This window comes from Nymphalis io, chromosome 17 (genome assembly GCF_905147045.1).
Source record: "Nymphalis io chromosome 17, ilAglIoxx1.1, whole genome shotgun sequence".
NCBI lineage: Eukaryota > Metazoa > Arthropoda > Insecta > Lepidoptera > Nymphalidae > Nymphalis > Nymphalis io.
In genome coordinates this window covers 8,865,955-8,893,269 of record NC_065904.1, presented here as the reverse complement: position 1 = coordinate 8,893,269, position 27,315 = coordinate 8,865,955, and the positions used below count along the sequence as shown (strand labels likewise).

At 32.6% G+C, this 27,315-nt stretch overlaps 1 protein-coding gene and 1 long non-coding RNA gene across 2 annotated transcripts; one reads left to right on the top strand and one right to left on the bottom strand.

Annotated features, from left to right (window-relative positions):
• Positions 1–546: 546 nt before the first annotated feature.
• On the bottom strand, positions 547–27,315 carry LOC126774796 (atrial natriuretic peptide receptor 1). Its single transcript, XM_050496355.1, has 22 exons — positions 26,977–27,315; positions 25,297–25,462; positions 21,497–21,580; positions 21,161–21,323; positions 20,672–20,791; positions 16,552–16,661; positions 16,124–16,312; positions 15,621–15,756; positions 15,341–15,432; positions 14,915–15,056; positions 12,915–12,999; positions 11,243–11,369; positions 9,467–9,634; positions 8,102–8,278; positions 5,408–5,564; positions 4,459–4,617; positions 4,053–4,230; positions 3,282–3,428; positions 2,837–3,029; positions 2,577–2,729; positions 1,648–1,768; positions 547–1,445 (listed from the first exon to the last, which is right to left on the bottom strand). The coding sequence occupies exons 1-22, from the start codon at positions 27,195–27,197 to the stop codon at positions 1,177–1,179; spliced, it is 3,357 nt and encodes a 1,118-aa protein (XP_050352312.1). The 5' UTR covers positions 27,198–27,315; the 3' UTR covers positions 547–1,176.
• Positions 10,525–13,309, top strand: LOC126774797 (uncharacterized). The gene is made up of 3 exons (XR_007669837.1): positions 10,525–10,859; positions 10,945–10,978; positions 12,921–13,309. It is a non-coding gene; the product is annotated as an uncharacterized LOC126774797 (long non-coding RNA).

The window sequence follows — 27,315 nt, the reverse complement described above, 5'->3', positions numbered from 1 at the left end:
GATATAATTCTCAATAAAATTGTTTAGTCTAAAAATGGACACAAGCATATACTTCCAACTGTTATCCATTTATTATTTAATTAAGCTGGTAAGCTCACGTTGTCTTTGTGAGATTTTCGCTGAAAATTTTGATCATTCGCATCCTTAGGCGGGAGTTTCGTAATTTATATTTTGTACTTGTAAGCGAAAAAATTTGCGTTGATTTACGAGAAAAATTAAGAAATTTTAACATTTCACTGTAAAGAGAAATGTTTATGTGTTTTTAGCCAGGATCACTAATCTAAATTTTGTTTTTTTTTTTCGAATAAAAATCTTATTTTAAAACGAATGACTACATACATAAATTATATTGTGAAGTTAAAATTATATTACATAATACGATATGATATACAATTTTTATTTATATAGTAAAAATCTTTAATATAATTTACAGAATACGTACACAAACAATAATCACTAAAATTTGAAATCTTTATATTGAATAATATTATAATACAATGTTTTTTTTTTAAAAAAAATAGGTATTGCACAATGTTTGATGTACATTTTTACATATCTAGTTCGTACCGTTTAATTAGTAGTAGTACGTTTGGTAATAATTTGATTTAATTATTCTTAATTTCTCAATGTCTTTTTATGATGAGTTATTTATAAAAAAAAATTTAATTCCATGCATAAATGAACAAAATCATAATTTTTGTTGTTTTCTTTTCGATATGACATCTTTGCACTTGATAATAATTGCATTTAGTCTATTAGATTGTAATTAATGCAATATTCGTGTTCACAAACTGTAAATGTAAACTTTATCGCTGAGTCTAACTAACTAGCTCTCTTATATCGGAGCACGAGCAATGTCGTTAGGTTTTTAATTAACGTAGCCTTAGCGCGCATTGCAGAACGTCCTTGACTTTTTTTATCGCAAATGAACTTGTTTAGATTAAACTATATTATCTTTTCTTTATTAACTGTCCATTTATGTTTGCATATAGTGGATGACGACGTATTTACGATTTTGTTCCTGAGTGGTAAGGTCAAATTCAAGGATAACAATAGAGCCGAACCATGATATAATCCTGCTGGAATTTATGCTACTGCTACTGCTAATATAGTATATCTTATCTTATAAAATTTCTTATATGTACATCTATAAATATATATATTCTTCATAACAATTCAAGCAGCTAACGTTGGCGTATCGACGACCAAATAAGGTGTGTGCAATATCGGTGCCTGAGGGAGCGTTGGAAACAGTATAGGGTACTGCGGTGGCGGTTGGGGCCCCTGAGCTACCAAGCGAGCTTCCTGTTCCGAACAATGGAGCAGCCAATGCGTCAGCATACGACCCCTTCCTTTGAGTTCAACCTCACCTCGTCTTTCTACTACAAATGTACCCCATTGTTCCAAGAGAATTCTCGTGTTCTCGCTTAAGTGAATTCGTAATGCTATAAACAATTTCAAAAAATCTTATTAATACATACTACGACATGTACTAAGCTGACAATATTTATGCGTTGTTATTATATATATATATATATATATATATATATATATATATATATATATATATATATATATATATATATTAAAAACTGTGTTTACTACACTCAAAACAAAACACAATAGATTAAGATATATGTCACTTACGCTGGCCCGTGGACTCCATACGGCTGGCGGTGTTGACGGTGTCTCCAAACAGACAATAGTGCGGCATCTTAACGCCCACGACGCCCGCGCAGACCGGTCCCGAGTGTACCCCCACACGCACCTACGTGCAGTACGCATTATTGGCGACGTAAAGGTCACAAACACCCTTGAACCTTTACAATTGCGTCGCGAGATAGCAGCACTGAGCGCTTTCTATCGACTGTATCACGGCGAGTGCTCTGAGGAATTATTCTCTCTAATTCCTGCTTCCCCCTTCCTTCTTAAGTCCACGCGAGCTGGTTCTCGATGTCACCGCCTAACAGTGACATCAATTCCATCGCGCACAAAGAAATTTGGCAACTCCTTTCTTTGCGCACTACCAAAAAATGGAATTCCTTACCAGCTCACGTGTTCCCCTCTTCTTACAACCCGGGTTCCTTCAAACGAGGCGTGAAGAGGCATCTTGCGGGCCGGCAAGGCGGTGACGGCTAGTACAGAACATTCTTCCCGACTGTACTGGCCGTCGTCGCGTTTGGACTCTACTACCACTTACCATCAGGTGGAGTAGAGTCATTTGCCATCCCGGACATATAAAAAAAAAACCTCCACGCACACATATATATGTAAGTGTAGTAAGCCGCTTCGTACATAATGAAAAATCATCAAATGTAACCTGACATGATAAATAAAACTACTGACTATATTTTATTAATAATTTCAGCTTCAAAGTATAGCCATGTTAAAAAATAGAAACCAAATAAACTGAACAATTCTAATTAAAATACTAATTATAATTATGAAAAAATTATAAGGCGGTGAATTTAAGCGTATTAATTTACTATCACTGAAAATTTAAGAAAGATATTTAAATTAAAAGAAAACCTCATTATCAAATGTAATATGTCAAAGAGAAAATAAAATCCATTTACCTCCAACCGATGAGCCGGTCGGTGTCGGACTACAAAACTTCGTACCGCTTCCACTACTGCCAACGCCATCAAACAAATCTCCCTTGCATGCAAGTCACCATTTCTTTCTGGTAGACCCGATACCACCATGTATGCGTCACCAATAGTTTCCACCTTATAAATAAAACACTATGATTAAAGCGTCTTTTTTAATCCAAAACGACAAAGCGTTTTGTCAAATAATGCAAAACGACACTACTTCAGCCGCTTTGGACACATACCTTATAAACATCATAAAAACCGATGATCCTGTCGAAGGTACTGTAGAGGTCGTTGAGCAGATCAACGACCTGCATGGGCGTGGAGGCGGCGCAGAGCTCCGTGAAACCGACGATGTCGCTGAAGTACACCGTCACACTTTCGAAGCTCTCTGGCTGCACCACCTCACCCGCCATTAACTGCTGAGCCACTGGCCTTCATGGACACAAGTTTGTTTATGGTATAAAATTTGTAAACATTAATGTAAGGACATAGAACGTTCTACGTCCTTAAGTAGAAGTAGAAAGAAGTAAGTAGAAAGTTTAAAATTATATTATGTCAAACTTTGCTTAGTACACTAAAATTAAAAATAGGATAAAAACTATGTTAATGTTTTAGTTACGAGATATTTCGATCGGAAAGGGATTGTCAAAAGTGTTAGAATAACAAGTATGAACGATATATTACCTTGGTAGAACTTGATATAAAAGTTCCTCTGATCTTTTCTTTTCTAAAGACAACTGTTCCGTTTTTTCTTCGACGAGCGATTCTAGATTGTTCGCGTACTGTTCCATACGTCGCAGCAAGTCGTCCATCAAATTGTCGCAATAACCCCTATTGAGAACGTAATTTATTTATTTACTAGCTACTAGGCGGATTCGCACGGATTGAATAAAGGTCCTATATAAAACGTTTATTTCGTAACATTATACATATAACTCTATTCGTTTTCATGGCACACGCCAGTAGGTAGAGCTCCCAGTCAGCATGATTGTTTTTCAACAACAATCGTCGTCATATTTTTAGTTTTTGCCAAGCAAATTATAACACGATAACACAAACGAAATAAGAAAGGAAGTGATAGTTTACACCTTTTAATCTTTTTATTTTAAATGATGCAAAACAATTACACAATAATTTAGTTCAAATTATTTGTCAATATCAAAATAAACTGCAATATCAAATTGCAGAGATCTCTCAGTACGGAAAATATATTTGAGTAAGACTGGCTCGAAAAGCTAGTATATTTATTAACAAATATTCACAACTTACACATTTAGCTAGACAATAATTAAAACGGACGCTTTATAACCTGTACGGGTTTTTATACGCAGAATATTATTGCTGATGTTATTTTCTGGTACTTAAATTGGACTGAAGGTTCACAAGATTTCTGCATTATCCATCGTTGAATATAAGAAAACATATATTATATTAACATATATAGAATCCACTTACTTGATGTAGTTTGCGTTGATGGTGTCGAAGGAGGGCCGGTCGTCAGGCCCGTCGGCCCAGCAGCGCGCCGCCAGCTCCAGCAGTTCGGCCGCCGCGCCGCCCGCCGACCCCACCTCCCCCACCACGACCGCCGGGCGGAACGGCGGCGACTCGTGCGCGCTCACGCGGGATACTATCTCTGATAAAGGAGCGTTAGCAACTGCGGTCGTTGTCTAAATTAAATACACGAACGGAATCATACCGTGGAAAGATGGAAGTCATTTCGATTCGAATGTGTGGCGAACGGACATTTCAGTGTTCTCGATTATTTGTTTTGTTGTCATATGGTTATAATTTTCTATTTAATTAATTTAATACATTCAGATAATTCATTAGATATCAAATGTAATAATCAAGTTTAACGTACCTTTGTTCGTCATAGCGTCAGTGTAGTGATGAAAGGGTCCAGCCCGTAGGACAATCTCCTCGAGAATGATACCGAAGCTGTAGACGTCACCCTTCTGAGATGCGACAATACCCGGGTACACGCTACCAGCTACCAGTTCGGGTGCCGTCCAAAGCAACTCTAAATGCAATAACTTTGGTGTTCTTATTTATTTTGAATGTCTTCATATTTTTCATAAAACTATAGATCCATTATTTAGTACCACTATTGTAATAATAATATGTTAAAAATAAATGTGATAAAAACAAAATCTTTGTTTATTGATGCTCTTAAAATGAAAAATAAAATAAAAAATGTAAAGAGAAAAGTTAAATAAAATATCAATATCGAGTTTGAGTTACAATATGAATCACGTCACTCTGGTCTACGAGTGCTACGGGTGCTACGAGAGTTATGACAAAATTCAATATCCCACGTCAAATTCAATTTCGTTTCGTAAGTTTTTATTAGTTCTTGAACCCTTTCAAGGTGAAATATAACTACATGTTATGAAGCATTTTTAAGGTTTTCTTGTATTACATCATAATATATAATCATGAATCACGATATTGTAATAATGTAGTTACACTAAGTTTTGTGTCTAAACGAGTGACAATATTCTACGTCTAAGAAAGTATTTTTAGATGAAATAAACACCATACTATAAACCTATAAGCTGCGCGTTGGGGAATATGGTAAACAAATAATATTAATAATTTTGCAAACATAAACTCTTTGTTCTTTTCCCTTTAATTACAGTAAGAGTATGTAGGAGACTCATTCAGAAGCATTTGATCACTTTGGATCTTGTTTCATCTTTGAACTCATCTCAATTTTAACCAACAAGAAAATCAATAGTTATCTATTTTCACAAACAAAATAAAATAAGCTACGGTGAGCGTTTAAATAGGTACGTTGAACAAAAACGCACTGTAGTAGTAAGCATCGTCCTTGATCAAGTCGGTGGGAGTGCAGAGCGTGTTGAGACCGTAGTCAGATATCTTGAGCACGAAGCGTCCATCGATGAGGCAGTTAGATGATCGAAGCTTACCGTGCGCGCCCAGCCCGCTGTGTAGGTAGCACATGCCCTAAGTGACGAATGACGATGAAATTGTACAATTCATAACATTTCTAAATTTATAAAGTATAGGTCAATGACGAAAGTATCAAATAGCTTGAGCTTACCGAATAAATAATATCTACTATAACTTTATAACAGTGATTTTTCAAAAATTGCTAAGTTTTTTTTATAGAATAGGTAGACGGACGAGCGTATATGCCACCTGATGGTAAGTGGTCACCAACAGACATTGTCATTGTAAGAAATATAAACCATAGCTTCCACCACTAACCTTGGAAACTAAGATATTATGTCAATAAATTAATAAATTAATGAATAATCATTCAATTAGTAGATTACAAAAATTAAAACTTGAAATGAAATTAAAATCAAAACCTGGACTATAAAATAAAATATTTACAAACACCGTGTTGTCACCAAACATTTAGAATTACTTTTATTTAAATCATTACCTTACTAAGGTAGCGAATGGTCCGTCTAAGAGTAAATCTTGTCATACACAAATACAATTGTATATACAAATGCACGCATTTGCTTATTGTATTTTTTTTGAAACATAACAAAACAAATCCTATAAATTTGACGGTATCGTTGTCTTTTAAATTAAACCCATTAATTATTCTTCATTCATCAACTGTTCATTCTGAACAAATCTGGTTTGTGAATAAATCCAATCCGATATCATAAAAAACAAATCTGATGAATCCCTTTTGTATAAAATAAAGATACATGCTCATAGTGATGTTCGGATCAAAGAGGATTACGGGAATTACGGCAAAGGTCACGGATGCGTCGGATTATAGAGATACGGAACTTTGCTACGAATCCCACTCCGACGACGACGCTAAGTTAGTAATAGTTAATAGTGTCTGGAAGTAAAACACAAGTACATATATTAAGTTGTAATACGTACATCGTCTTCATTTTTTATTTCTTAATTATCACCCTTATCGAAATCCTTTTATAGGCTAAAAGTAGGTATATGAAGTTCATGGTTGTCACGTAAATAGTCTACATTTAAAGCGGGTCAAACAGCGAATTTGTATAATAATAATATAAACTAAAACTCTTAAACACGCTGGAACTTCTGGTATATTGGTTTATTTGTTTTTTTAGTTATACCAAAAAAAAGTCTTCTCATTTTTTACTTTACTAACTTTACGCTTTTTTATCATCTTTATAATCCTGTGTTTCGTGAGCCTTATGTTTATAACGAAATAATTAAATGCATAAAATAGCAAAGCGATAAATGAAAAATAACTTAATAATAATATGATAACCAAAAGCAAACAATCGCTGCGAACTGTGTTCGATATGATCGATTAAAATACGTATTGTCAACAAATTGTAACATGTTAATAAAGTCACAAAACCCTTAATTTTATCATCAACAACAATATTATCACGTAATAAATTTTCACAAGATTAAACTTCGAGTTAGCAGTGAAATTTACTCAGTTGCTATAAGTCAATGTCATAAAATTTCACACTTGGCTTATTGTTACAACTGACAGGCAAGTATGAGCGGCTCTTATCAGTGGACCGGCTACTCCATAGCTAGTTTTGTTTGCTATTGTGTACAATGTTTAACAATACTTGACATGTTCGATGCTTGTAAGAAATTGAACTACTTTTATTTACTTTCACGCCGAAGGTTGTGGGTTCGATTCCCACCCAGGATAGACATTTGTGTGCAAGAACATGTCTGTTTATCCTGAGTCTGGGTATAATTACCTATATAATTATGTATTTACAAAAGAAAAGTAGTATATGTAGTATATAGGTTGTCTGGTTTCCATAGCACAAGCTCTGCTGCTGCACAGTATATTATTATAAGGTTTTCTATTTATAGTTATTATTAAATATTTTGTAGCGAACCAGCGTAGGTATTTTGTATATAATACATTAATATTTTTATTTTTAAATAATTACTATATATTCTATTCCCAAGGCTGGGTAAAATACAATTTTCAAGTCGTGTATTTGTAATATAAAATACGAAGTACATTATTTTTGCAATCAATTGTCTTAGTAAGTGCATTTTTCCAAGAACGACTTTAACTTATCCGCTTGAAAGTATCATATTGCTTATACAAACTTGGAGTACGGTACAAATATTATGTATAACAGCCCTATATGAGAAACTGTTAATGTTTCTATATAAAATTTGTACTATTTTATAAAATTTTGTAATGTTTTGTGTCATATACCTTTGGGTCAGCTTTTTGCTAAATGTATATGTGTGAAAATGTGTTTTTAAGTTATGTGTATTTGAAATATTAATTACCTCAGAGAGGTATTTAAACTATCAAATACAAATTACATTTTAAGGAAGTAATTGAAATACAAAATGCGTATTTGTATTGCAAACAGATATTTCAATTGAAAGCGTTTTTTTTTTATAAAGCGTTGATGATGTTAGAAATGGTATAGGTATTTGTTTAACTGCCAGTTTATGGCCAATCACTTTCTATCATGTGGCTAATTTTCTTATCTGAGTCCTTAAGTAAATAAAAATATCGTCAGTTAGTTATTCATACATACTTGAACGATATCATGCACCAAAGAAGTCCTAAAGTTCCAATCCAATTGCAGTTCTTCATTAGCGAGAACATCTTTCAGGGAACCCTTTGGGCAATACTCCGTGAGGATGAAGACCAGAGGGCAATCGACGCATGCACCGATGAACCGCGCAGTATTCTCATGGGAGACATTACGGGCCTTGGAAAGGGAAAAAATAATTAAGGTAAATGTATAACGTACATATTTTTAAGCGTTTTATCTTTTACACAATATATCAAACTATAGCAATATTATGGAAACGACTTTAAAATGTATCCTAGAATGTATACATACATTATTCGTATAGAATTTTAAAGTTTAACCGTAACAGCCTGTGAATGTCCCACTGCTGGGCTAAAGGCTTCCTCTCCCTTTTTTGAGGAGAAGGTTTGGAGCTTATTCGACCACGATGCTCCAGTGTGAGTTGGTGGAATACATATGTGGCAGAATTTCAGTGAAATTAGACACATGCAGGTTTCCTCACGATGTTTTCCTTCAGCGTAAAGCAAGAGATGAATTATAATCACAAATTACGCACATGAAAATTCAGTGGTGCTTACCCGGGCTTGAACCCACGATCATCGGTTAAGATTCACGCGTTCTTACCACTGGGCCAAGTTTTGAAATTTATTAATTTCTAATTGGTACAAGCGTGTTTTTTTGCCATAAAATATAAAAGCACTAACAATTCATATAACGTGGCAGTTGTAATTATCTATTAAACAAAATGTCAATTCCGATTTTATCGATTATTATTTTTACTCTAATAAAACTATTTACATGAAACACAACTATATAAATACAAATCAAAATTAAATATAGCAAATGTACGAACTATGTCGTGAAATACACGAGAAATGATATCTCCGTTAAATCGCAATTGCGATTCACAGAGCGAAAACTGAACCAGCCTTAACATAGTTCTTATAGATTTTATTTAATCTCAAGAGCATGTCTGAGAAATAAATAACAATAAATATTAAAAACAAAATATAGTTTATTCGAGTTGGTTTTTACGATCGCTTTTGTATCGTAATTTTATAGATTCGAAATGTAGATTTTGCCGAGAAAAACCGGCTACAAATCAATAGTTACAACTTTTTCACCAATTAAATTATATTTATATGTTAATTATACGCAAATGTAATCACATTGTTTTTTTTTAATGATTAAAGTTTTAATATTTATTAACGATAACATAAGTATGAAAACGAAAAACTTATTAACTCACTTTACTTACTATTAAGCACTACCAATATAAAACATATACCAATATAAATATATTTTTTAAATAATATGGAATCTATTTATTATTAAAATTTAAATTAAAGAAAAATAAAAAGTTACTTGTTTTATCTCCCATAGTAGCTTTTTGTTCAGATCCAACTTTTTTCTATGGATTTTCTTAACAGCTACTCGGTTTCCCTTGTAAAGACCGACCGTGAACGATGACAGCGTAAGAGCCGGACCCACACCCGTTGTTGAATTACTTCGAGTGCTCCAGCCTAGAGACAACTTTAGAAAAAAAAATACAATAATCTTTATGTACGTCCATATTTCGATTTTTTTTTATCGAATTATAAGTGACATTGAAAGTAAAATTATGTGTTCTGATGATTATATATTTTATTTCTAAAGAATGATTTATTAACAACAAAATATTAATGTTTATTTATATTCTTGACATTTGCCATAAGCCTTGTCAGCTTGTTTGGATGCTCCTTAAACTAACAGAATGGTGACGCGCATTTTAAATGAACCACCACATGAAAGTTAAAGTCTCCATAATATTTAAAGATAATTTAGTATGAAATAGATGATGAATGGTCCAGCGTAACTTTTTATAATCATTATTTTCAGGTGTTAGCGTCAATACGCACATATTAAATACTAACATACATATTAAAAATTTAAAGACAATATGTATAGTAAACATACATAACTCATGCTGGCCATATGTCAGGGCTGAGGAAAAGGTAATCAGGCGTAAGGGACGTATATATTAGATTCCATAGTTTGGCTATTCATTATACGAGATTATTTATTTTTAAATTATAATATGGTATCTATTAGTAGTAATAGCTAGCCCGATACGTGAAACTCGCACATTGTGTGCAATTATTACTACACATTTCAATATGTTTAACTTGCACAGTAGTAATTAATGATAAATAACTTTTCCCTTCGATTTATTGAACCCTGTTGACTTTAATTGATACTAAAATGGAACCATGAATAACACGACATGTTAACGCCAAACTGGAAAATGAAACAATTACGTTAGTAATTGAAAACAATGATAACATAAAATTAATTAGCTATGTTTCGTAGCTATTTGTGAGTTATGTATAAAGGTTGTATTTCATTATCAAAAGCCATTGTTATTTATTCTTAAGACCAAATAAACGTAGATTTATTTTCAGTTATAATACAATTGTAAGCATATGAAAACGAATAGCATCCTTAAGAAAAACCTTGTTTTAATTTGCAACTTAAATACAAATTATAAGAAATGTCTACAAGCAAATAATCGAATTCCTTGATTAATCAACTTTATCTCTAATTGGAAAATTCATATGATGTCGTAGTGATACAGAGCACAAAATATCACACTCCGTACAAAAGACTACGTGTTTTTGTTTTTTTAGGAATTCCGGTAACTTGTACATTTTTATCTTACAGTTTTTAAAACTTATATAATGGTTAGGGTTATAATGTTATAAAATTGAAAATGAGACTTGTAAGTGTTTACTGAAATTGTAATTAAATTAATTTACAGATTAAATAGGTTTAGATATACATCTGTGTTAATTTCTACTTTCCAGTTTAATGTGTATCGAAGTGTTTAGTCCGAGTAAGGTAAATTCATTAGAAATATCTTTGTCTCCGTTTAAATTTAAATTAAATTTAAATTTAAATTAAGTTTAAATTTAAGTTAAAACTTTAAATTTAAAACTTATGTGCATTCAATCAGTTCATACACTCTTTTTTATTAGGTTGATTTGACAATTGCCATTAAAGATACGATCGTTATCACCACACAGTATACACATATATCAAAAACTAAAATTTCATTCCAAGCCAAAATTTTAACACAAATTGTATTATATAAAACTAACTTACCTTAAGCACTTCATTAATGCTGTGCAACGCAGGACTCGAACCAAGACCTGTTCCGACTTCCACCAGCACCTCCTCGGGACGTACTCTCCATGCAGTATTGTTTAACTCCGCGTCTATACGCACTTGCCTATCGCATATTATTGATAATTGTAATAAAATAATTATTAGTTAAAATAAGCGATTATAATCAAATATTTATTTAATTGCAAAGAAAGTTTTTGTCGATTAATCGTTAAAAACTTAACAAATTATTAAATTCAAAATAAAAACCTTTACAAAAAACTAACGACAAATTAAACTTTGTAAAAACGTCTTATAAAAAATTAAACAATAATGTATTAGTAACCGAAATAATTAGTTAAAAGTACTTTTGATTTTGGACCGTGGCCTGGTTAGGTTTGTTTTATTTCTGATTGTCATCTAACTGTGCGTACTGTATCTCAAAACAAAGTGCAGGCGATCATGTTATACCAATTTTTCAGATAACGGAAAATAAACAGCAAATAAATATTCGTAATAATATTACTACTAACCCCGCCTAACCATTAGTCAAAAGTAATATCGACCGCGAACGAATTCTTATCGTAACATAAATTAAATTTAGAAATAGTAACCGTATAAAGAAAAAAGTAACACTGACAATGTCCTACGGCTGGGTAAAGACTACATCTTCTTTTGAGTAGAATGTTTGTACTAAAATGCTACTACAGTGCACTAGATGAGTTATGAGCACTAAATAAGCAAATGAAAATTATTCTCACATTGAATCTTCGATTGAAAATTAACGTGTTCTAGTGAGCCATTTTAGCTCAACCAACCATATTTAATTGTTACAATATTTTTTTGTTAATATGTACAAGCTATTAAAATTGAAGTGAAACAAGTGACCTCGTTAGGACGATTTCGTATTTCAATGCTAACAAAAAACAAGTTCACTAAAACTTGTGAACACTAATAACGACAATACTTTTAAAAAAGATTCCTATCTCAAAATATTGTTATCTCTGCTGTTCTTCCCGGAAGGCAAACAAAGTTACCCGATGCCGTCTAAAAGATTGCTAGATGTCAAATGATATTATATTTTTCTAATAATTTAGCTATTGATCATAAAAATAATATTATTAAGAATATTTATTTGCTTGGCCTAATAATTTTATTTGTTTATTTTATATAATAAGCGTTAATAGAGCAATGGTTTGCGGGCCGCCTAGAGATGTAAAGATTCAATCTGACCCTTTGAGCTATTGTCGTCCTCACTAGGACTGGGAAAAGCTTAACGATTAATTGAAGTGGAAATACGAATATTAGTAATTTTCTTAAAACGGGAATTGCTAAAATTCTTATAAAAACATACCTATTCATTTTTTCAAAAGTTGTTTTATGAATAAGTAAAAGCGTGTCAATGTTCCTCTCCTTTTGTAGAAAAGATTTTGAGCTGATTCCACTATGCTGCGCCAATGCGGATTGGTGGACAGATATGTGACGAATTTTAATGCGCAACTTGCAGATTTCTTTAATGTTTTTTTTTTTTCATATCGTATGATTAAACACAAACAGTTACATATTATGAAAACGTAGAGTAAAATTAAATATCGGTTACTTTCTGTATACATCATTAGCTATTTAATAAAAATCTCTTGTTGTTAATTTTTTTTTACATTACGATACTTACTTGTAGGCCACGCAAGCGGCAGTTACCGCGAGAGTCAAGAAAACAGCCAGGCCAATAAAGCAATATATCAAAACAGCCTGAGCCTCTGGGCAGCGTGAAAATGAACAATAAATTACAATTTACCGCGTCTGAACCAATCCACGTACCTACTTTTCTACGCGTTGTAAAATTTGGCGTAAAGTAATTTCACACCAAAAATATTATATTGAAAATCATACTTCCTTCCTTTCATACAAAAATAAAACGTGATAAACAGGATAAATGGTATCATGATAAATCTGATCGTATTTTGATCATTAATATAGTTGCAAATGTAATATTTGCGAATATAAGTGTCTACAGATAAAACAGTAACAAAATTTATAATAAAATAATAAACCGTAATTGTTTTTTAATTCTTACTACTAATTGTACGTTGTGTAATAAAAATAAAATGAGCTTCGATAAAGTACTTTTACTTTTTTCTAAAATATATTTAAAACATGTTCCATCTATACCAGTGTTTCCCCACCTTTTTAGGCCATGCCCCACCTTAACCATTTCTAAAAATTTTATGCCCCCCATACCAAATTTTTAATCTTTAAAAATTGTTTTTTTCCCTTAAGAAATATAAATGATAAGTTTTAGGAAGAAATCACTATGAAATTGTGATGAATCCCCGACGAAGTTTACCAGTTGATATTTTGGTACAATGACTGTCCACATCCAGGACTGTAAGACGAAGGCGATCCAACTGCGCAGAGGGGTGAAACAGGGAGATGTAATATCCCCGAAACTGTTCACCAACACGTTGGAAGACGTTTTCAAGACGCTGGATTGGACTGAGTATGGAGTCAATGTAAACGGCGAGTACATCTCACACCTTCGATTTACCGACGATATCGTCATCATAGCAGAGTCGCTGGAACAACTCACCGAAATGCTGCGTAACCTAGGCGAATCTTCCCGGTGTGTCGGTCTCGGTATAAACTTGGACAAGACCAAGGTCATGTTCAACAGGCATGTCGTGCCGGGACCGATATACGTCGAGGGGAAACCTCTCGAAGTTGTTAGTGAATATACCTACCTAGGACAGATAATACAAGTCGGTAGGAACAAATTCGAGAAGGAAGCCGATCGAAGAATTCGCTTGGGATCGGCAGCATTTGGCAATCTTCGTCAAGTCCTCAAGTCATCTATACCGCAATGTTTGAAGACGAAAGTCTTCAACCAATGCGTCTTACCTGCCATGACATACGGTGCCGAAACGTGGACACTAACTGCGGGACTAGTCCACAAATTCAAAGTCGCTCAGCGTGCTATGGAGCGAGCTATACTCGGAGTATCTTTGAAGGATAAGATCAGAAATGAGATTATCCGGAAAAGAACCGGAGTCACCGACATAGCTTGCAAAATTAGCAGGCTGAAGTGGCAGTGGGCTGGTCACGTATGTCGGAGGACCGATGGCCGTTGGAGCAGACGAGTCCTAGAGTGGAGACCGCGAATCGGCAAGCGCAGCGTAGACTTTAAGAAGGTGGTGGGCACCAACTGGATGCGGAAGGCGGAGGACAGGGAGCTTTGGCGCACCTTGGGAGAGGCCTATGTTCAGCAGTGGACAACGATTGGCTGTTGATTGATTGAAACGAAATTATACCTAATAATTATTTACAGCTTTTTTTTTAAGAATTCGCCACCATTTGTTAAATTTGTCACCGATTGCATTGCATTTATATAACCGAAAGCGAAGGGGTTAAAGTCGTGTCGAGTCCATTTTTAAATTGCCCCCCTTGACTATCAAATTGCTTCCCTGTGGGGCGTGGGCCTCACGTTAGGAAACACTGATGTATACGGAAACATTCTGAAAAATCGGTGAAAGAAGCAAAGAGAGAGCATGAGAAATCAGTAATACTATAATCTGTTCTCTATTAATTTCTCTGTGAATTTCTCCAAGACTTCTTTCCCAGATCTTCGCCATAATATCATGAGCGAATAGTACAAAGCATTAATGTCTTTAGTCTCACCGCCCTGACACACGGGGTCGGTCCCGAGGAACCCACAACGCGGCTTGTCTGGTGGCGGCGCACGGCGACCTCCCGGCCAGTGAATGGCTTTTCCAGCCACAGGCTTGTAGCTGCTGTTCAGACCGTGGTAAAACGCTACAACCTAAAGGTAAATATAGCAATTCACACTCTAAGACAGCCTCTAAGCATCTCCATTTTTATCTATACATATATACTGTTTGTATATTAGATGTTTACGTCAAACGCAACCACTAAGTATTGTATAAAAAAATTATATAATGTTGATAAACGATGACGAACTGTGCTTACTTAACTTTATTCTTGACTTTAATAAAATGGAAGATAAATCGAATATCCCTTATTATCCAATTAGAAAAATATTACAGCACCCTAAAGACAGTAATACATAATAATACACATACACACCTCAAATTTTCCAGTAACAGGATCGAGATCCAATATGGCGTAATCAGCGTCTCTATCACCCACAGCATCTATACGCACGTGTCCTGTGATTCCTAATCATAGTAGATTGTTTATTTTAGTCTCTGCTTAAAACACTAAGATTTTACAGTGATAAATAATATTTTATTAATAGATAAGGAACTGACAATTTCATTAAGTTAGGCAAATATTTTCAATTTAAATTATAGGTTATGGCCATCCAGCAAGTTAAGCACGTACTTAAATAAGACAATATTTTTACCGTGAAAATCTCTCCCCCACATTCTACGTGTGATATTCCTTCCGTCTCTGATATCGCCGCTCTCTGTCAGTGTTTCGTTCAACGCCATACCCAACAAGTACACACCGTCATAAAACGCGCCTATAAAGAAGTTCACCTGTTGACAGTATTATGTATGAAATACCGTATAAAGTACAGTACAGCAATTAATGTTTTATAATATTAAAAAAAAATTGCAACATTTTATTGGCGCTACTTTTAAACGTTATTTATTGAGTGTTGACATCGACTTCTCTCTTTCTATCAACATTGATTTGATTGATTTGATTTCAAAGAAGATAACAGCATTATTTAACTAATCCCCGAAACAATATTTAATGGTAAATGTCGTAAGTTTTTTAGTAATGAAATAAAGTAACGACACACATAATTGCAGAAAAAACAATTTATTCATATTTTTTAGGCTTGATAAATAGTTTTATTATTATCCCTTCAATATTTTTGACAATTATTTTAACACAGACCTCTTCACCATCCGAAAAAGTATAGTTATAGTGTTGCTTAGCTCGCGCGCGCACTGTGTCCGCGAACTCATCAAATCTGTCGCCTGTGGGCAGTTTGAGAGACACGCGAAGCAGCGCCTCGTAAGCTGCACGCGCGGCTGTATCACGTTCATCACCTGCTGCCCACCCAGTTTCCCCCCAATACCCGCCCTTGTAAAGAAGGAGACCAATTTGTAAATATCTCGAAAACACAAACGTCTTCCAAATAATAACAATTTAATTACTAAAATGTTGGTATTTAATTTGACCGCAGGCCAGGATACATTTATCGATTATATATCACACATACATGTAATTGTTACTTGTTTTTTATATTCAAATCTTTAAAATTCTGATTTCAATACAAATAATTAATTGTAATTTTATGAAAGACAGAGTAAGTAGCACACCTGAAATATTTCAACGTCCAAAAAGGCCCAATCTCCCCTCGTCATGCCAAGCGAATGAGCGGCCAACAGAAACTCGCGCACCAAAGAACCACGGACACTCAGGATTACCACTGTCGGTGAAAGAAATTTTAATATATCCGTTAGGGTTAGCAGTCTGTAAATGTCCCACTACTGCGCATGAGCCTGTTCTCCTCATAAAGAGAAGGCCTGCAGCTTAATCCACCGCAAGGCTTCCACGTCGGTGATATTCATGACATTCATGCATATAGACGTGGTAGATTTTCATTCGACAAAAGCACCTTATCTTACAATATTTTTATTACTTTCGCTGCAAAATAATTTTAATAAACGCAAATTAAACATATGAATAAATCCCTGACGTGTTTCAAATCCACCCGTTTTCAGATAAAATAATACGTGTTTTATTAACTGGGCTGTTTAATGTTGTTTTATTACTTTAACTAAGCATATTTTTTAAATATTAAAATAATATAAATATTAATACGAAGAAACTATTTTTGTATGAAACTTATATAAAATGATTTATGATTTCTAAAAATAACAACTATACAAACTTATAGAATAATTAATCGTGTAAGAAAAACTTATTAAGAAACACGTTTATAACAATTTATTGAGTATTATGATTTGTTTAAGAATAAAGTCAATTAGTTTAATCATAATATTTAAATGTTACAAACTCGAGAAAATTTTCGAAGCAAACAAACGGTGCAAATTTACATAAACATTTTTTAAGTAAATATATAATATAGAATCTTTGTTTTAGTTGTAATTGAATTACTTGGATCTTGGAGCAATTATGCCAAAACATTCTTAAAACAACATCCCGTCGGATAAGAGAAACATTCTCATAATGACATGATTACAGGGCTGGTTAATTTTCCCAGAGGATTGGAATTGCGATTCGACGGAGAGATCATTATATGTTATCATTACTTTCCTATTTTTTATTTTTATTTGTATAAATTTATTTAGAAAAACCATATCCAAGCATACTTTCCCAAACTCTTGTGGCTGAATTCTACAGCCAAGCATTAACGTAATCTATTAATTAAAGAAACCTACCCTAACCTTGACAAAGTCCGACGTAACAATGTAAATCATGCGTAGTATTGATGATTGAAGCTTTTAATCCTAGTAGGTATTTGTCCATTGATATAAGTAACTCTTTATATAAAATTAATATTGATGATGGCACTGTGACTTTTCTTAAAGACATTCTGAGGGAAGTTCTGATTTTTTTTTGACAGCATTTTACCCTAAAGGAGGAATAAGCAATTCAGCCAGTTTCATTATCGATCCATTGTCGAACTTTTCTTATAACATAAGCTGCGGATCTGAGTCTACCCGTTAGAGATGATAAATGACACCATTCAAGTTTTGAATCCAAGATTACTTAAGAATTTAGTTGAGCTAACCGCTTCCAGATCAATAGTATTCATTTTTATCGGTATAATCTATATTCCATACAGATTTACGTTTAATATTTCATTCTTATTTAAAATATTCAATATTTCACACAAGCTTTTAATTAAGTACAATTTGATTTTTTATATGTATTTTTGTGTATACAAAAGTATTCATACTACAAAAGCAAATAATGTAAATACAAGGTCAAAAACGTCGGCACGTTTTCAAATTAGACCCGAACCAGTGAACGCATTGACTTTGAGATATGCCCAGTAGAGCTATTCTGGAAAACAAACTTGAAACTCGATATAGAGCTCTATCATGAAATGTCAGAAAGTGACCTTAATATGCTGAATCACTGATGACATGAAATGAAATTAAAAAAAATATGTGTCATTACGTTTAACCATTATATAACAGAACAAATATTAATATAATAACATAGAACAAAACTTCACGATCAAGTGTCGAATTCGAATTATTTCTTTACAATAATAAGACTGAATGAGGGTTAATAGTATTATATTTGAGCTTCGACACATGAAACAGAATCGACAGAAAATGACTTTCAAACAGGAAATTCTTACCAATTTGATATTCACAGTGTATATAATGTAAATATGTTTGTTTGTGTAATGTTAATATGTATGTGTGTATGAAAGCATTTACAAATTGATTATTACTGGTATTCGCCCAGTGGTCAAAATATAACCATAATCATGTTAAAAAATTGCTGTTTTTCCTTTACCTGTTTGTACATATATAAATAATTTATTGTAACAATTATATTTTTAAATGTACCTTGGATAAAAAAAAAAAATCCAATTTAGAGTGGAGTCAGTTTATTCTACACATGCGAGGAATAATAAAATGTTAACTTTAATTAGTATTTGTTCAAGGTATATCTAAGAGACGAATTGTTCTTAATTTAGGGATGGAGGGCATAGTGGAGGAGTGGGTAAAAGATCAGATCAATCTACTTTTCCGGTAGGGATTTGACATAATAGCATCATATGACTTTCTTACAGTAACAACCTGTTAATGTCCCACTGCTGGGCTAAGGCCTCCTCTCCCTTTTGAGGAGAAGGTTTGGAGCTTATTCCACCACGCTGCTCCAATGCGGGTTGGTAGAATTCACAAGTGGCAGAATTTCAATGAAATTAGACACATGCAGGTTTCCTCACGATGTTTTCCTTCACCGTTAAGCACGAGATGAATTATAAACACAAATTAAGCACATGAAAATTCAGTGGTGCTTGCCCGGGTTTGAACCCACGATCATCGGTTAAGATTCACGCGTTCTTACCACTAGGCCATCTCAGCTTTTTTATATATGACTTTCTTGTTGTTAAGAATTATTAAAAGATTATCCACCCACATACCCCAATTATTTTACCACGTTTTTATATACATGCCATTGTTAATCATCAAAATAAATACAACGTTGTAAACGTATATTTGAAGAATATAGATTAAAGATAAAATTCAATCTTCACTATGTATGGTGGTGTAAGAACCACCAGACAACCCATTTTTTATTTAAATAACAATAACATTGAACAAATAACAGTTTTGAACTTTTTGCATACGGCTATAGAGTATAAATAAAACTCGCTATTTTAAATTGAATGAACCTCATTTCCATATGCGAATCAATGCTGAATCGCTCCATTTTTTAGAGAGATAAATTGATGTCGGCCGATGTAAAAAGACCATGGTCCAAGTGGAATTAACTTACACAGATGGTGTCAAGTAAGTATCCCCCTACTTACTTGGCGTAAATCTGGTAACGGAAGAAAATCGTGCATAATAAGCCTCTAACCTAGCCAAAATATTGATTCATCATAAAGAATGCAATTGGTCTAAATCGACCAGAGTTGGTCAATTACTATATTTTTTGGTCAATTATTATATTATAAAAAACAAGTTGAATGACTAGTTTTAATGTATCCACTTTATAGTTATAATTTGCTGATATTATAATTTCTGACTATTATCTGTTTCGCTTTCTGAAGAACTCTAATTCTAACTCTAACTGTAATTCTAATATTACAAGTATCAAAACGTTTTAACCAGAAAAGAGACAGCAGGTTTCGATTGATTGAATAAGGTACTCACTGGTGGTTGAGCTTTGTGCAAGCTCGCTGGGTAGGCACCACCCACTTATCAGATATTCTACCGCAAAACAGCAGTACTTGGAATTATTGTGTTCCGGTTTGAAGGGTGAGTGAGTCAGTATAATAACAGGCACAAGGGACGTGACATCTTAGTTCCCAAGGTTGGTGGCGCATTAGTGATGTAAGTGATGGTTAACACTTCTTATAATGTCAATGTCTATGGGCGTTGGTGACCACTTAACATCAGGTGGCCCATATGCTCGTCCGCCTTCCTATTGTATAAAAAAAATATAACATAGAAAAAAAATTATTTATAATTTCGGTAAAAAACGCTTTAACTTTTTCCTTCAGCCAATAACAATAATACACTTTATGCCACAACATAAATAAAACTGAGTGTAAACAAATAAAGCTAAATAATAGGTAATAGAAAATTCTCATAAATGGTCATATATATTTTATCTGAAATATCTATATCAAAACTTGTAAAAAGTAATCGTAAAAAAATTGTAAATTTATTTATAAAAACGATTAGTACTCATTTTATAGTAGCCGATATTAAGTTTTCTTACCTCTGGCGTACATACTGACATCCTTAAGAAGCGCCTCGCAGGACTCCCTCTCATTTCCATCTAACTCCCTCACAGCCTTCAATACACCTTCTTTCCTCAAGCCCCACTCTAAGCTTTTCCCTGTATATCACATTAATAACAATAAAAAAAACCTTTACCTACTACAATGGCTCAAAACCTAATATATTTAGTATTAAATATTAGGTTTCATTTTATCATTTTAATAATTACTCCTATTATTATTTCTCCAAATAAAGAGGAACTAATTGCCAACACATTTAAACGTGCTTATGTACACATTAGTAACGTTACATTACTATTTTTGAACAAGTTCAAGAAAAGATAAGTTACCTTCCCCAAAGAAAATTGATAAACATAGAATAAAAATAATGAACTACCTATTTAAAAAAAAATCATACGTCTCAACGGGTTCATAGTCAAATTATTGAACTAAAAAAACATATATGTATATTTTAGCATTATACCTACCAACAGTAAGTGAAAATAAATCCGATTTATCAAGCAGCAAAGCGACGTGAGACCAACCAAAGCGCTCGAAAACGCTTGTGAAGACTCGCGGCAAACGGCATTGGCAGTACGACATGCGTGTCAAAGTTGGGTACTTGCCCTTGTCATTAAACAATGTTTGAGGCTGCAAATATTATTAGGGAATAAATATTGGGAATAAGATATAAAAAAAAATAACTTTGGGCTGATTATGGTGCACCAGGACAATGACACTTATTCGTTATTCTATCCTTTGTAATCTCACACATAGGAAAGAGACAGCAAAATATTTCAGATTCGACACAATTGTATACTTACCCTGGTACCTTTGCGTAAGTTTCTAAGTCTATGCATGCGACTGACGACACTGGCAGGCGCTGCTAATTCTCCCTCAGATGGAGGCTAAAAAATTAGTAAATATTAAAAAATATTTTGGTGATATCTTTAAATCAATAATTATAACCATTTGATTTTGTTATTCATCCTCAATAATGAGATAATTATAATTAAATAACCATTTTAATCACTCCTTTTCGAGTATGCATTCAGAATATTGTTTGATAAATTAGCAATTTTCATAAAATACAACAAACCTACCTCATTATTTTGGACCTATGGAATTAAAACTTACAATATATGTTTCATATTTGTTATTAAATCTTAGATTTATTAATGAATTACATTTACCAAGTTAAGTTCTAGAAATACTATCAAATATAATATTATTTTTTCACATGAATTATGTTCTTTATTGCGATAAGAGTTCAATTTTATCTCCGACTATTTATTTTGGAATCACTTTATCTACTAAAACCGATAAACCATTTGTTCCTAATACCTTAGAGAGGTATTCTCTTGCCCCATTACATTTCAATCCAATCCCATTACCTGTCACCTCAATGCCAAGTTCGCGGACAACATTCCTGTCCTCGGTAGCTCTCACACTGATTTGTTTGTACCCTTGACCACAAGGGATTAGTAGAATCAAGTCGAAACGAGTAGGTAATCACTGATCCCGAGATAAAACTTTTCTCTCAAAAACTATTTAATCCGATTGTTTAACTTAATATAAATATAATAAATTTTATTTTCATTCGTTATATTACTTACTATAAAATATTATTCCATGTGTTTTATAACTGCATCAGTATGAAAAAAATTAAACCATAACAGATAAGTATTATAAGTCTTATGCAAACAACTTGACATACGAAATATCTTATGGTTAAGCCTAAAGTGTACATAAAAATAAACAAAATATTTTTTTATATAAATCGACTCATTGTTTTATATGAGCATTATTTCAAATTTAAATTGTTACTAATAAAAGCAAAAAGATATTAACACGCGAAATTAATAATAATGATAATCATAAATTGTTTCCATATTCAAGTAAGAATATTAATATGAATCAAATTGAGACGCAAGATTTTTCATTTGAATAGAATATCGATCTATCGATTACTGCCTGTGAATGTAGACGTGCCTGCGATTGATTTAAATATCGGATTGTAGGTATTGATTTAATTTTCGTAAAGCAAAAAGACCATTCTTAAAGAAATGTACCTTACAAAAGTTGCTTACTTATTTTTGTTTGCGTTGGCACAATTATCCACGCGTCTTAAGTTATCCCTTGACCTTTACAAAATGTAGTTAAGTGATTAGTGAAAGCTGGAAGAATGAGTCTTATCAACTTAGGATTTAAACCACAGGGACCTACTTAAGTAGACTTGGGGTTTCATTATACCTAACGACGAAACCATCGTTATACAGCGTAAGGACTTTTTTTACAAAGCCACCAAATAGTCATTTAAAATAATTAAAGGCGTTTACGTGAATTTGGAAGACAATCTCTCAAATGGAACGTTTAAAATGTGAATTTAATCTAATAAAAATACACGTACTGACTTCGAGGTATGTCTTGTTAATTTGTGTTCGCAAAAGCTAATAATCCGATTGATAATTTTGTTGTTGATTGATTGGAACTTTCATTATAGGTTATAGATTCAGTATGGACATAGGCATAGGTACGTTACACGATGCATATTTATTTTAGATATAGCTTATTATGTCAACGAAGGCGAAGAGAAAATTGACGAAAATTGAAAAAAGATAGTCGATACTTTCTAAGCGAATGCTGCCAAATTAAAAACATTCTATGACAGATTGTATGTACATCCTCAAGATGCATCTAGCAGGCACCTTGCGGGCCGGCTAAGCAAGGGTGGCTAGTGGCGGTCATTTTTCTCTGTACTGGCAGTCGTCGCAATTGGATTCTAGTACCACTTATCATCAGGTAGAGTGAAGATTTGAAAAACATACAAATCTCTCATTAACATTATGGAGATAATGTCTACTATAAATATTTCTTGTTTCATACAGTGAAAGAGATGTCATCATCTGTCATTAAAACAGTGATCCTATTCGCTTTGTTTATTCAATATCGTTATACTTAATTATAATAATTGACCCACATTATTGCATACATTCACACATACATACGTGACCTAGCGCATAATACAGATATATATTATATACAAGACCATTTTTAATTTTAAATTGAAATCTTAAACTTAATAAACTTGTAAAATGCTCTGCATTTTGTTTCATGAATGAATATCATTTGAATACATCTAACGGCCTTGCCAAACATCATATTGTTGAAAGTAGTATTTTTTTTATGTTATAGGTAGGTCGGGAAAATGGGCCACCTGATGGATACGTGGTAATCACCGCTCATAAACATTGACGATGTATGAAATATTAACTTAAATCCTTACATCGCCAATGCGCCATCCTCCTTTAATAGTGTGACAGAAACTACAAAATTTAAAGTAGAGCGCACTTTTACATTTTCATTAAAGTACTAACAGTGTATGTATGTTGAAACTTCTTACAAAGTTTTTATAAAATGATTATCTTCTAAACTAAGTTTCCATCCTTCATCCGATGATGACAAGATATACTTACAATTATAAGACAAACTACTGATCGGCAATTTATATCAATTGAAGACTTAATAAAAGAATCCTTCAAAGTTGTGTACTTTTATCGCAAATTAATTAATAACTTTTATGTTTCATTGTAAGTTTCCTTCGTTAATGATAATTGTATTTATTTTTTAACGATCTGCGTATTTGTAATTTTCCACCTGTGTACGATGAATACCATCAATGAAGTGTAAGCGCTTTTAATTTTATTTTTATATATTATATATTTACTTCCTTACTAATATTTTAAACGCGAAATTGAGTTTATTTATTCGTAATGCTTTCATGTCTTAACTACTCAACCGGTCAACATAAAATTATGCATCGAAGTTGTCAGACATACAGAAAAGATTACCTAACAACAATACCGAGGGCGAAAACTAGTTTATTTAAATGTATAAGGTACTTGCGTTGAAATTATTAGATATTATTACATATGATTATAAAACAAACCATACCTATCCATATATCAGTCCGTACTGTAATCCATCTACTCGCACCCTATCTAAGTATGACCTCATGCGTTTATTCAAATGCATGTAGTGATACCGCACGGTTCATGTCTTTTTTATACGTTTATTTAAGTATCCTGTAATAAATAAACGTGTTATAAGACCAAGTCTGTTGTTTATTTTGATGCGGATAGTAAGAAATAGAATTTATTTATTATATTAAAAACATATTTGTTTTATATATTTTATGTCATATTCATTTATTGGTTTCCTTTAATTCACAAAATCCCTTCAATAAACAATAATTTCGGCGACTACATGTTTTTCACCTATTTAATATATATAATACGATAGGTTATATTGTTAGCCTATGTCCGTTTTGAATCTATATCCTATTATTATGTGAAAGTAATCAACATATATATGATTTAAAAAAATTCAACGATATATTGCAATTAAACAACCTCCATACGACATAAGGACATTTACAATTTAAAATCGGAAATAAGAAACATTATTAAAGGCAGTTCTTATATTACACACATGTTCTGTTATGTTATGTGTATAATATATGTACATAATAGGTTTTTGCATCATATATATATGGGTTTATTCTTTATATATTAGCGTGGTTCGAGAAATAAAATATTAGTCCTGCTATCGAATAAAACATTACTTGATCTCCCATTCCAGTAATGATTGGAGTGTTCCAGTAGGCAGCCAGCCGAGCAACTGGCTCTAGAGCGAATGCACAGGCGGGACCAACGAAGGCTATTACGTCGTCCTTAAAGTGCATGTCTGCAGCCAGGCCAGGGGCGATCGCACCGGAACAAGACGGGTAACTGGTAAGAATATTTTAATATAAATATACAGAGTTTTATTTGAAGTAAAATAATTGTTTTAATAAAATCTAATATAATTTTGTATGTAACGTTGAAAGTATTGTTTGTCTGACATACAGTATACTGTACTGTATATATAACAGTATATATATATATATATATATATATATATATTTTTAAATTAGCATACTATTTTATCAGCGTTTAAAAAACCTATAAGATATCAAGATAAAGACTGCAGTTTTGTTTTACAAATATGACACGTAAACTTGCTCAGAAAATTCAAATAAAAATTCTCTGATATGCCATTAATCGCCCTGTTTCAGCGATTAAAATAAGTAATTGTAATATGTTAAGTAAAATGTTTAAGGTTTTTTTTTTAATTTAATTCACACTACTGATCGACAATTTATAATAGCAGGAGTGTAATCTATACATTCTTATTCAAAATACAAAAAAATATTCTTAATTCAGTAATAAAATAATTTAATTTACAAACAACGTGTTTTCATATAATACGACGTGTTTTTAAACATAGATTAACTTCGCCCGTGAGAGGAATAATAAGTGAAATCTTTTATACTGAACATTTTATCGTGTCATGAAAACTCAGACTTTTATTAAAAATTATGTATTAAAAGCGACCTTTCCGCTGAGAAAATGATGTATTTTAAACAACCTTTGGATAAAATACAACATTATGTAAGTCATCAAAGTTAATATTTCTTTTAATATTATATATAAAATCTCAGACTTAACCGCACAGCCGCATATTATTTTAAGCATACCAGAACCATGTTTTTTGGATTAGACAGACGTATATCGCGCCGAAAACGTACTAATATATAAGTTTTAAAATATAAACGCAAATAAATTATTTTCAATTTATTTAACTTCATCAATATAACGACACCGCTAAGTATATACTTATTATATAATAGTGAGCTATATAGCTATACCTTTTCATAAAGAACATGATATACCTGTGTACATATATGCTTTTGTTAGTGCTAAGCATATCCGATGTTGTGAATATTTCAACGAAATAATTTTAAAGAAATTCCATTTTGCTCGCTTTGAGACAATCTTAGCCTGGTAATCGATATGATTGATCATGAAAGGCTTAAGGCAGATTTCGCTGAAGTTCAGACGGATCAAGACGCAATCTCACGGAATAGCTAGAAACTATGTTAAGATGTTCTGCAATTCTATTATAATTTTATAATAAGTTTAATAGGATGATTATTCTATGTAGATTTTAAATAAATGCAATATTAAATGTATAGATAAGATTTTTTCACCACAAACATTAGTTTTACACCCCTAATCTAAAAGCGTTTTCTGCAATACTGATTGGTTAATTGAATAATTAATTCTACGTGTAAAAACGTACATATCTTTTAGTTATATACAACAAATGACTACTTAATATTCAAAAATACGATCATTAATAAAATATTAGATTATGTTGTCTTTAATGAAATGAACAAACCAATTAAAAACACATAACTTACCTGCCCTGCACTTTTTGAAGTTCCACATTATGATGAGCGAGAAACTTTTCATTAACTTTATCCAGAGCCAGGTCGACAGCTGGACCACAACGTTCTAAATCAAACGGCGAATCTAGTCTCGAGGCCATCAATACCCCTACCTTATACACTGTACGATCAGACAGACATACTGATAACATTTGCTGTATGAGTAAAAGGCGAGACAACTTTATAAAACGCATTTTCTTAATTTAATGCGAACATACAAAACACGCTTAAACGTAAGATATTTAACTGATGCAATATAAATTTTAAATAAAATTTTATTCATATATTGAATTTCAAGAATTATTATAGTCG

What these genes read in the sequence shown, in the direction of transcription:
- LOC126774796 (XM_050496355.1), bottom strand. Translation starts at nt 27,197, where the DNA reads ATGCGTTTTATAAAGTTGTCTCGCCTTTTACTCATACAGCAAATGTTA. An exon ending in CTTTTTCGGATGGTGAAGAG is followed by an intron (nt 15,757 to 16,123) that starts GTCTGTGTTAAA and finishes TACTGTCAACAG; the next exon opens with GTGAACTTCTTTATAGGCGC. An exon ending in GCATTAATGAAGTGCTTAAG is followed by an intron (nt 9,635 to 11,242) that starts GTAAGTTAGTTT and finishes TTTTTTCTAAAG; the next exon opens with TTGTCTCTAGGCTGGAGCAC.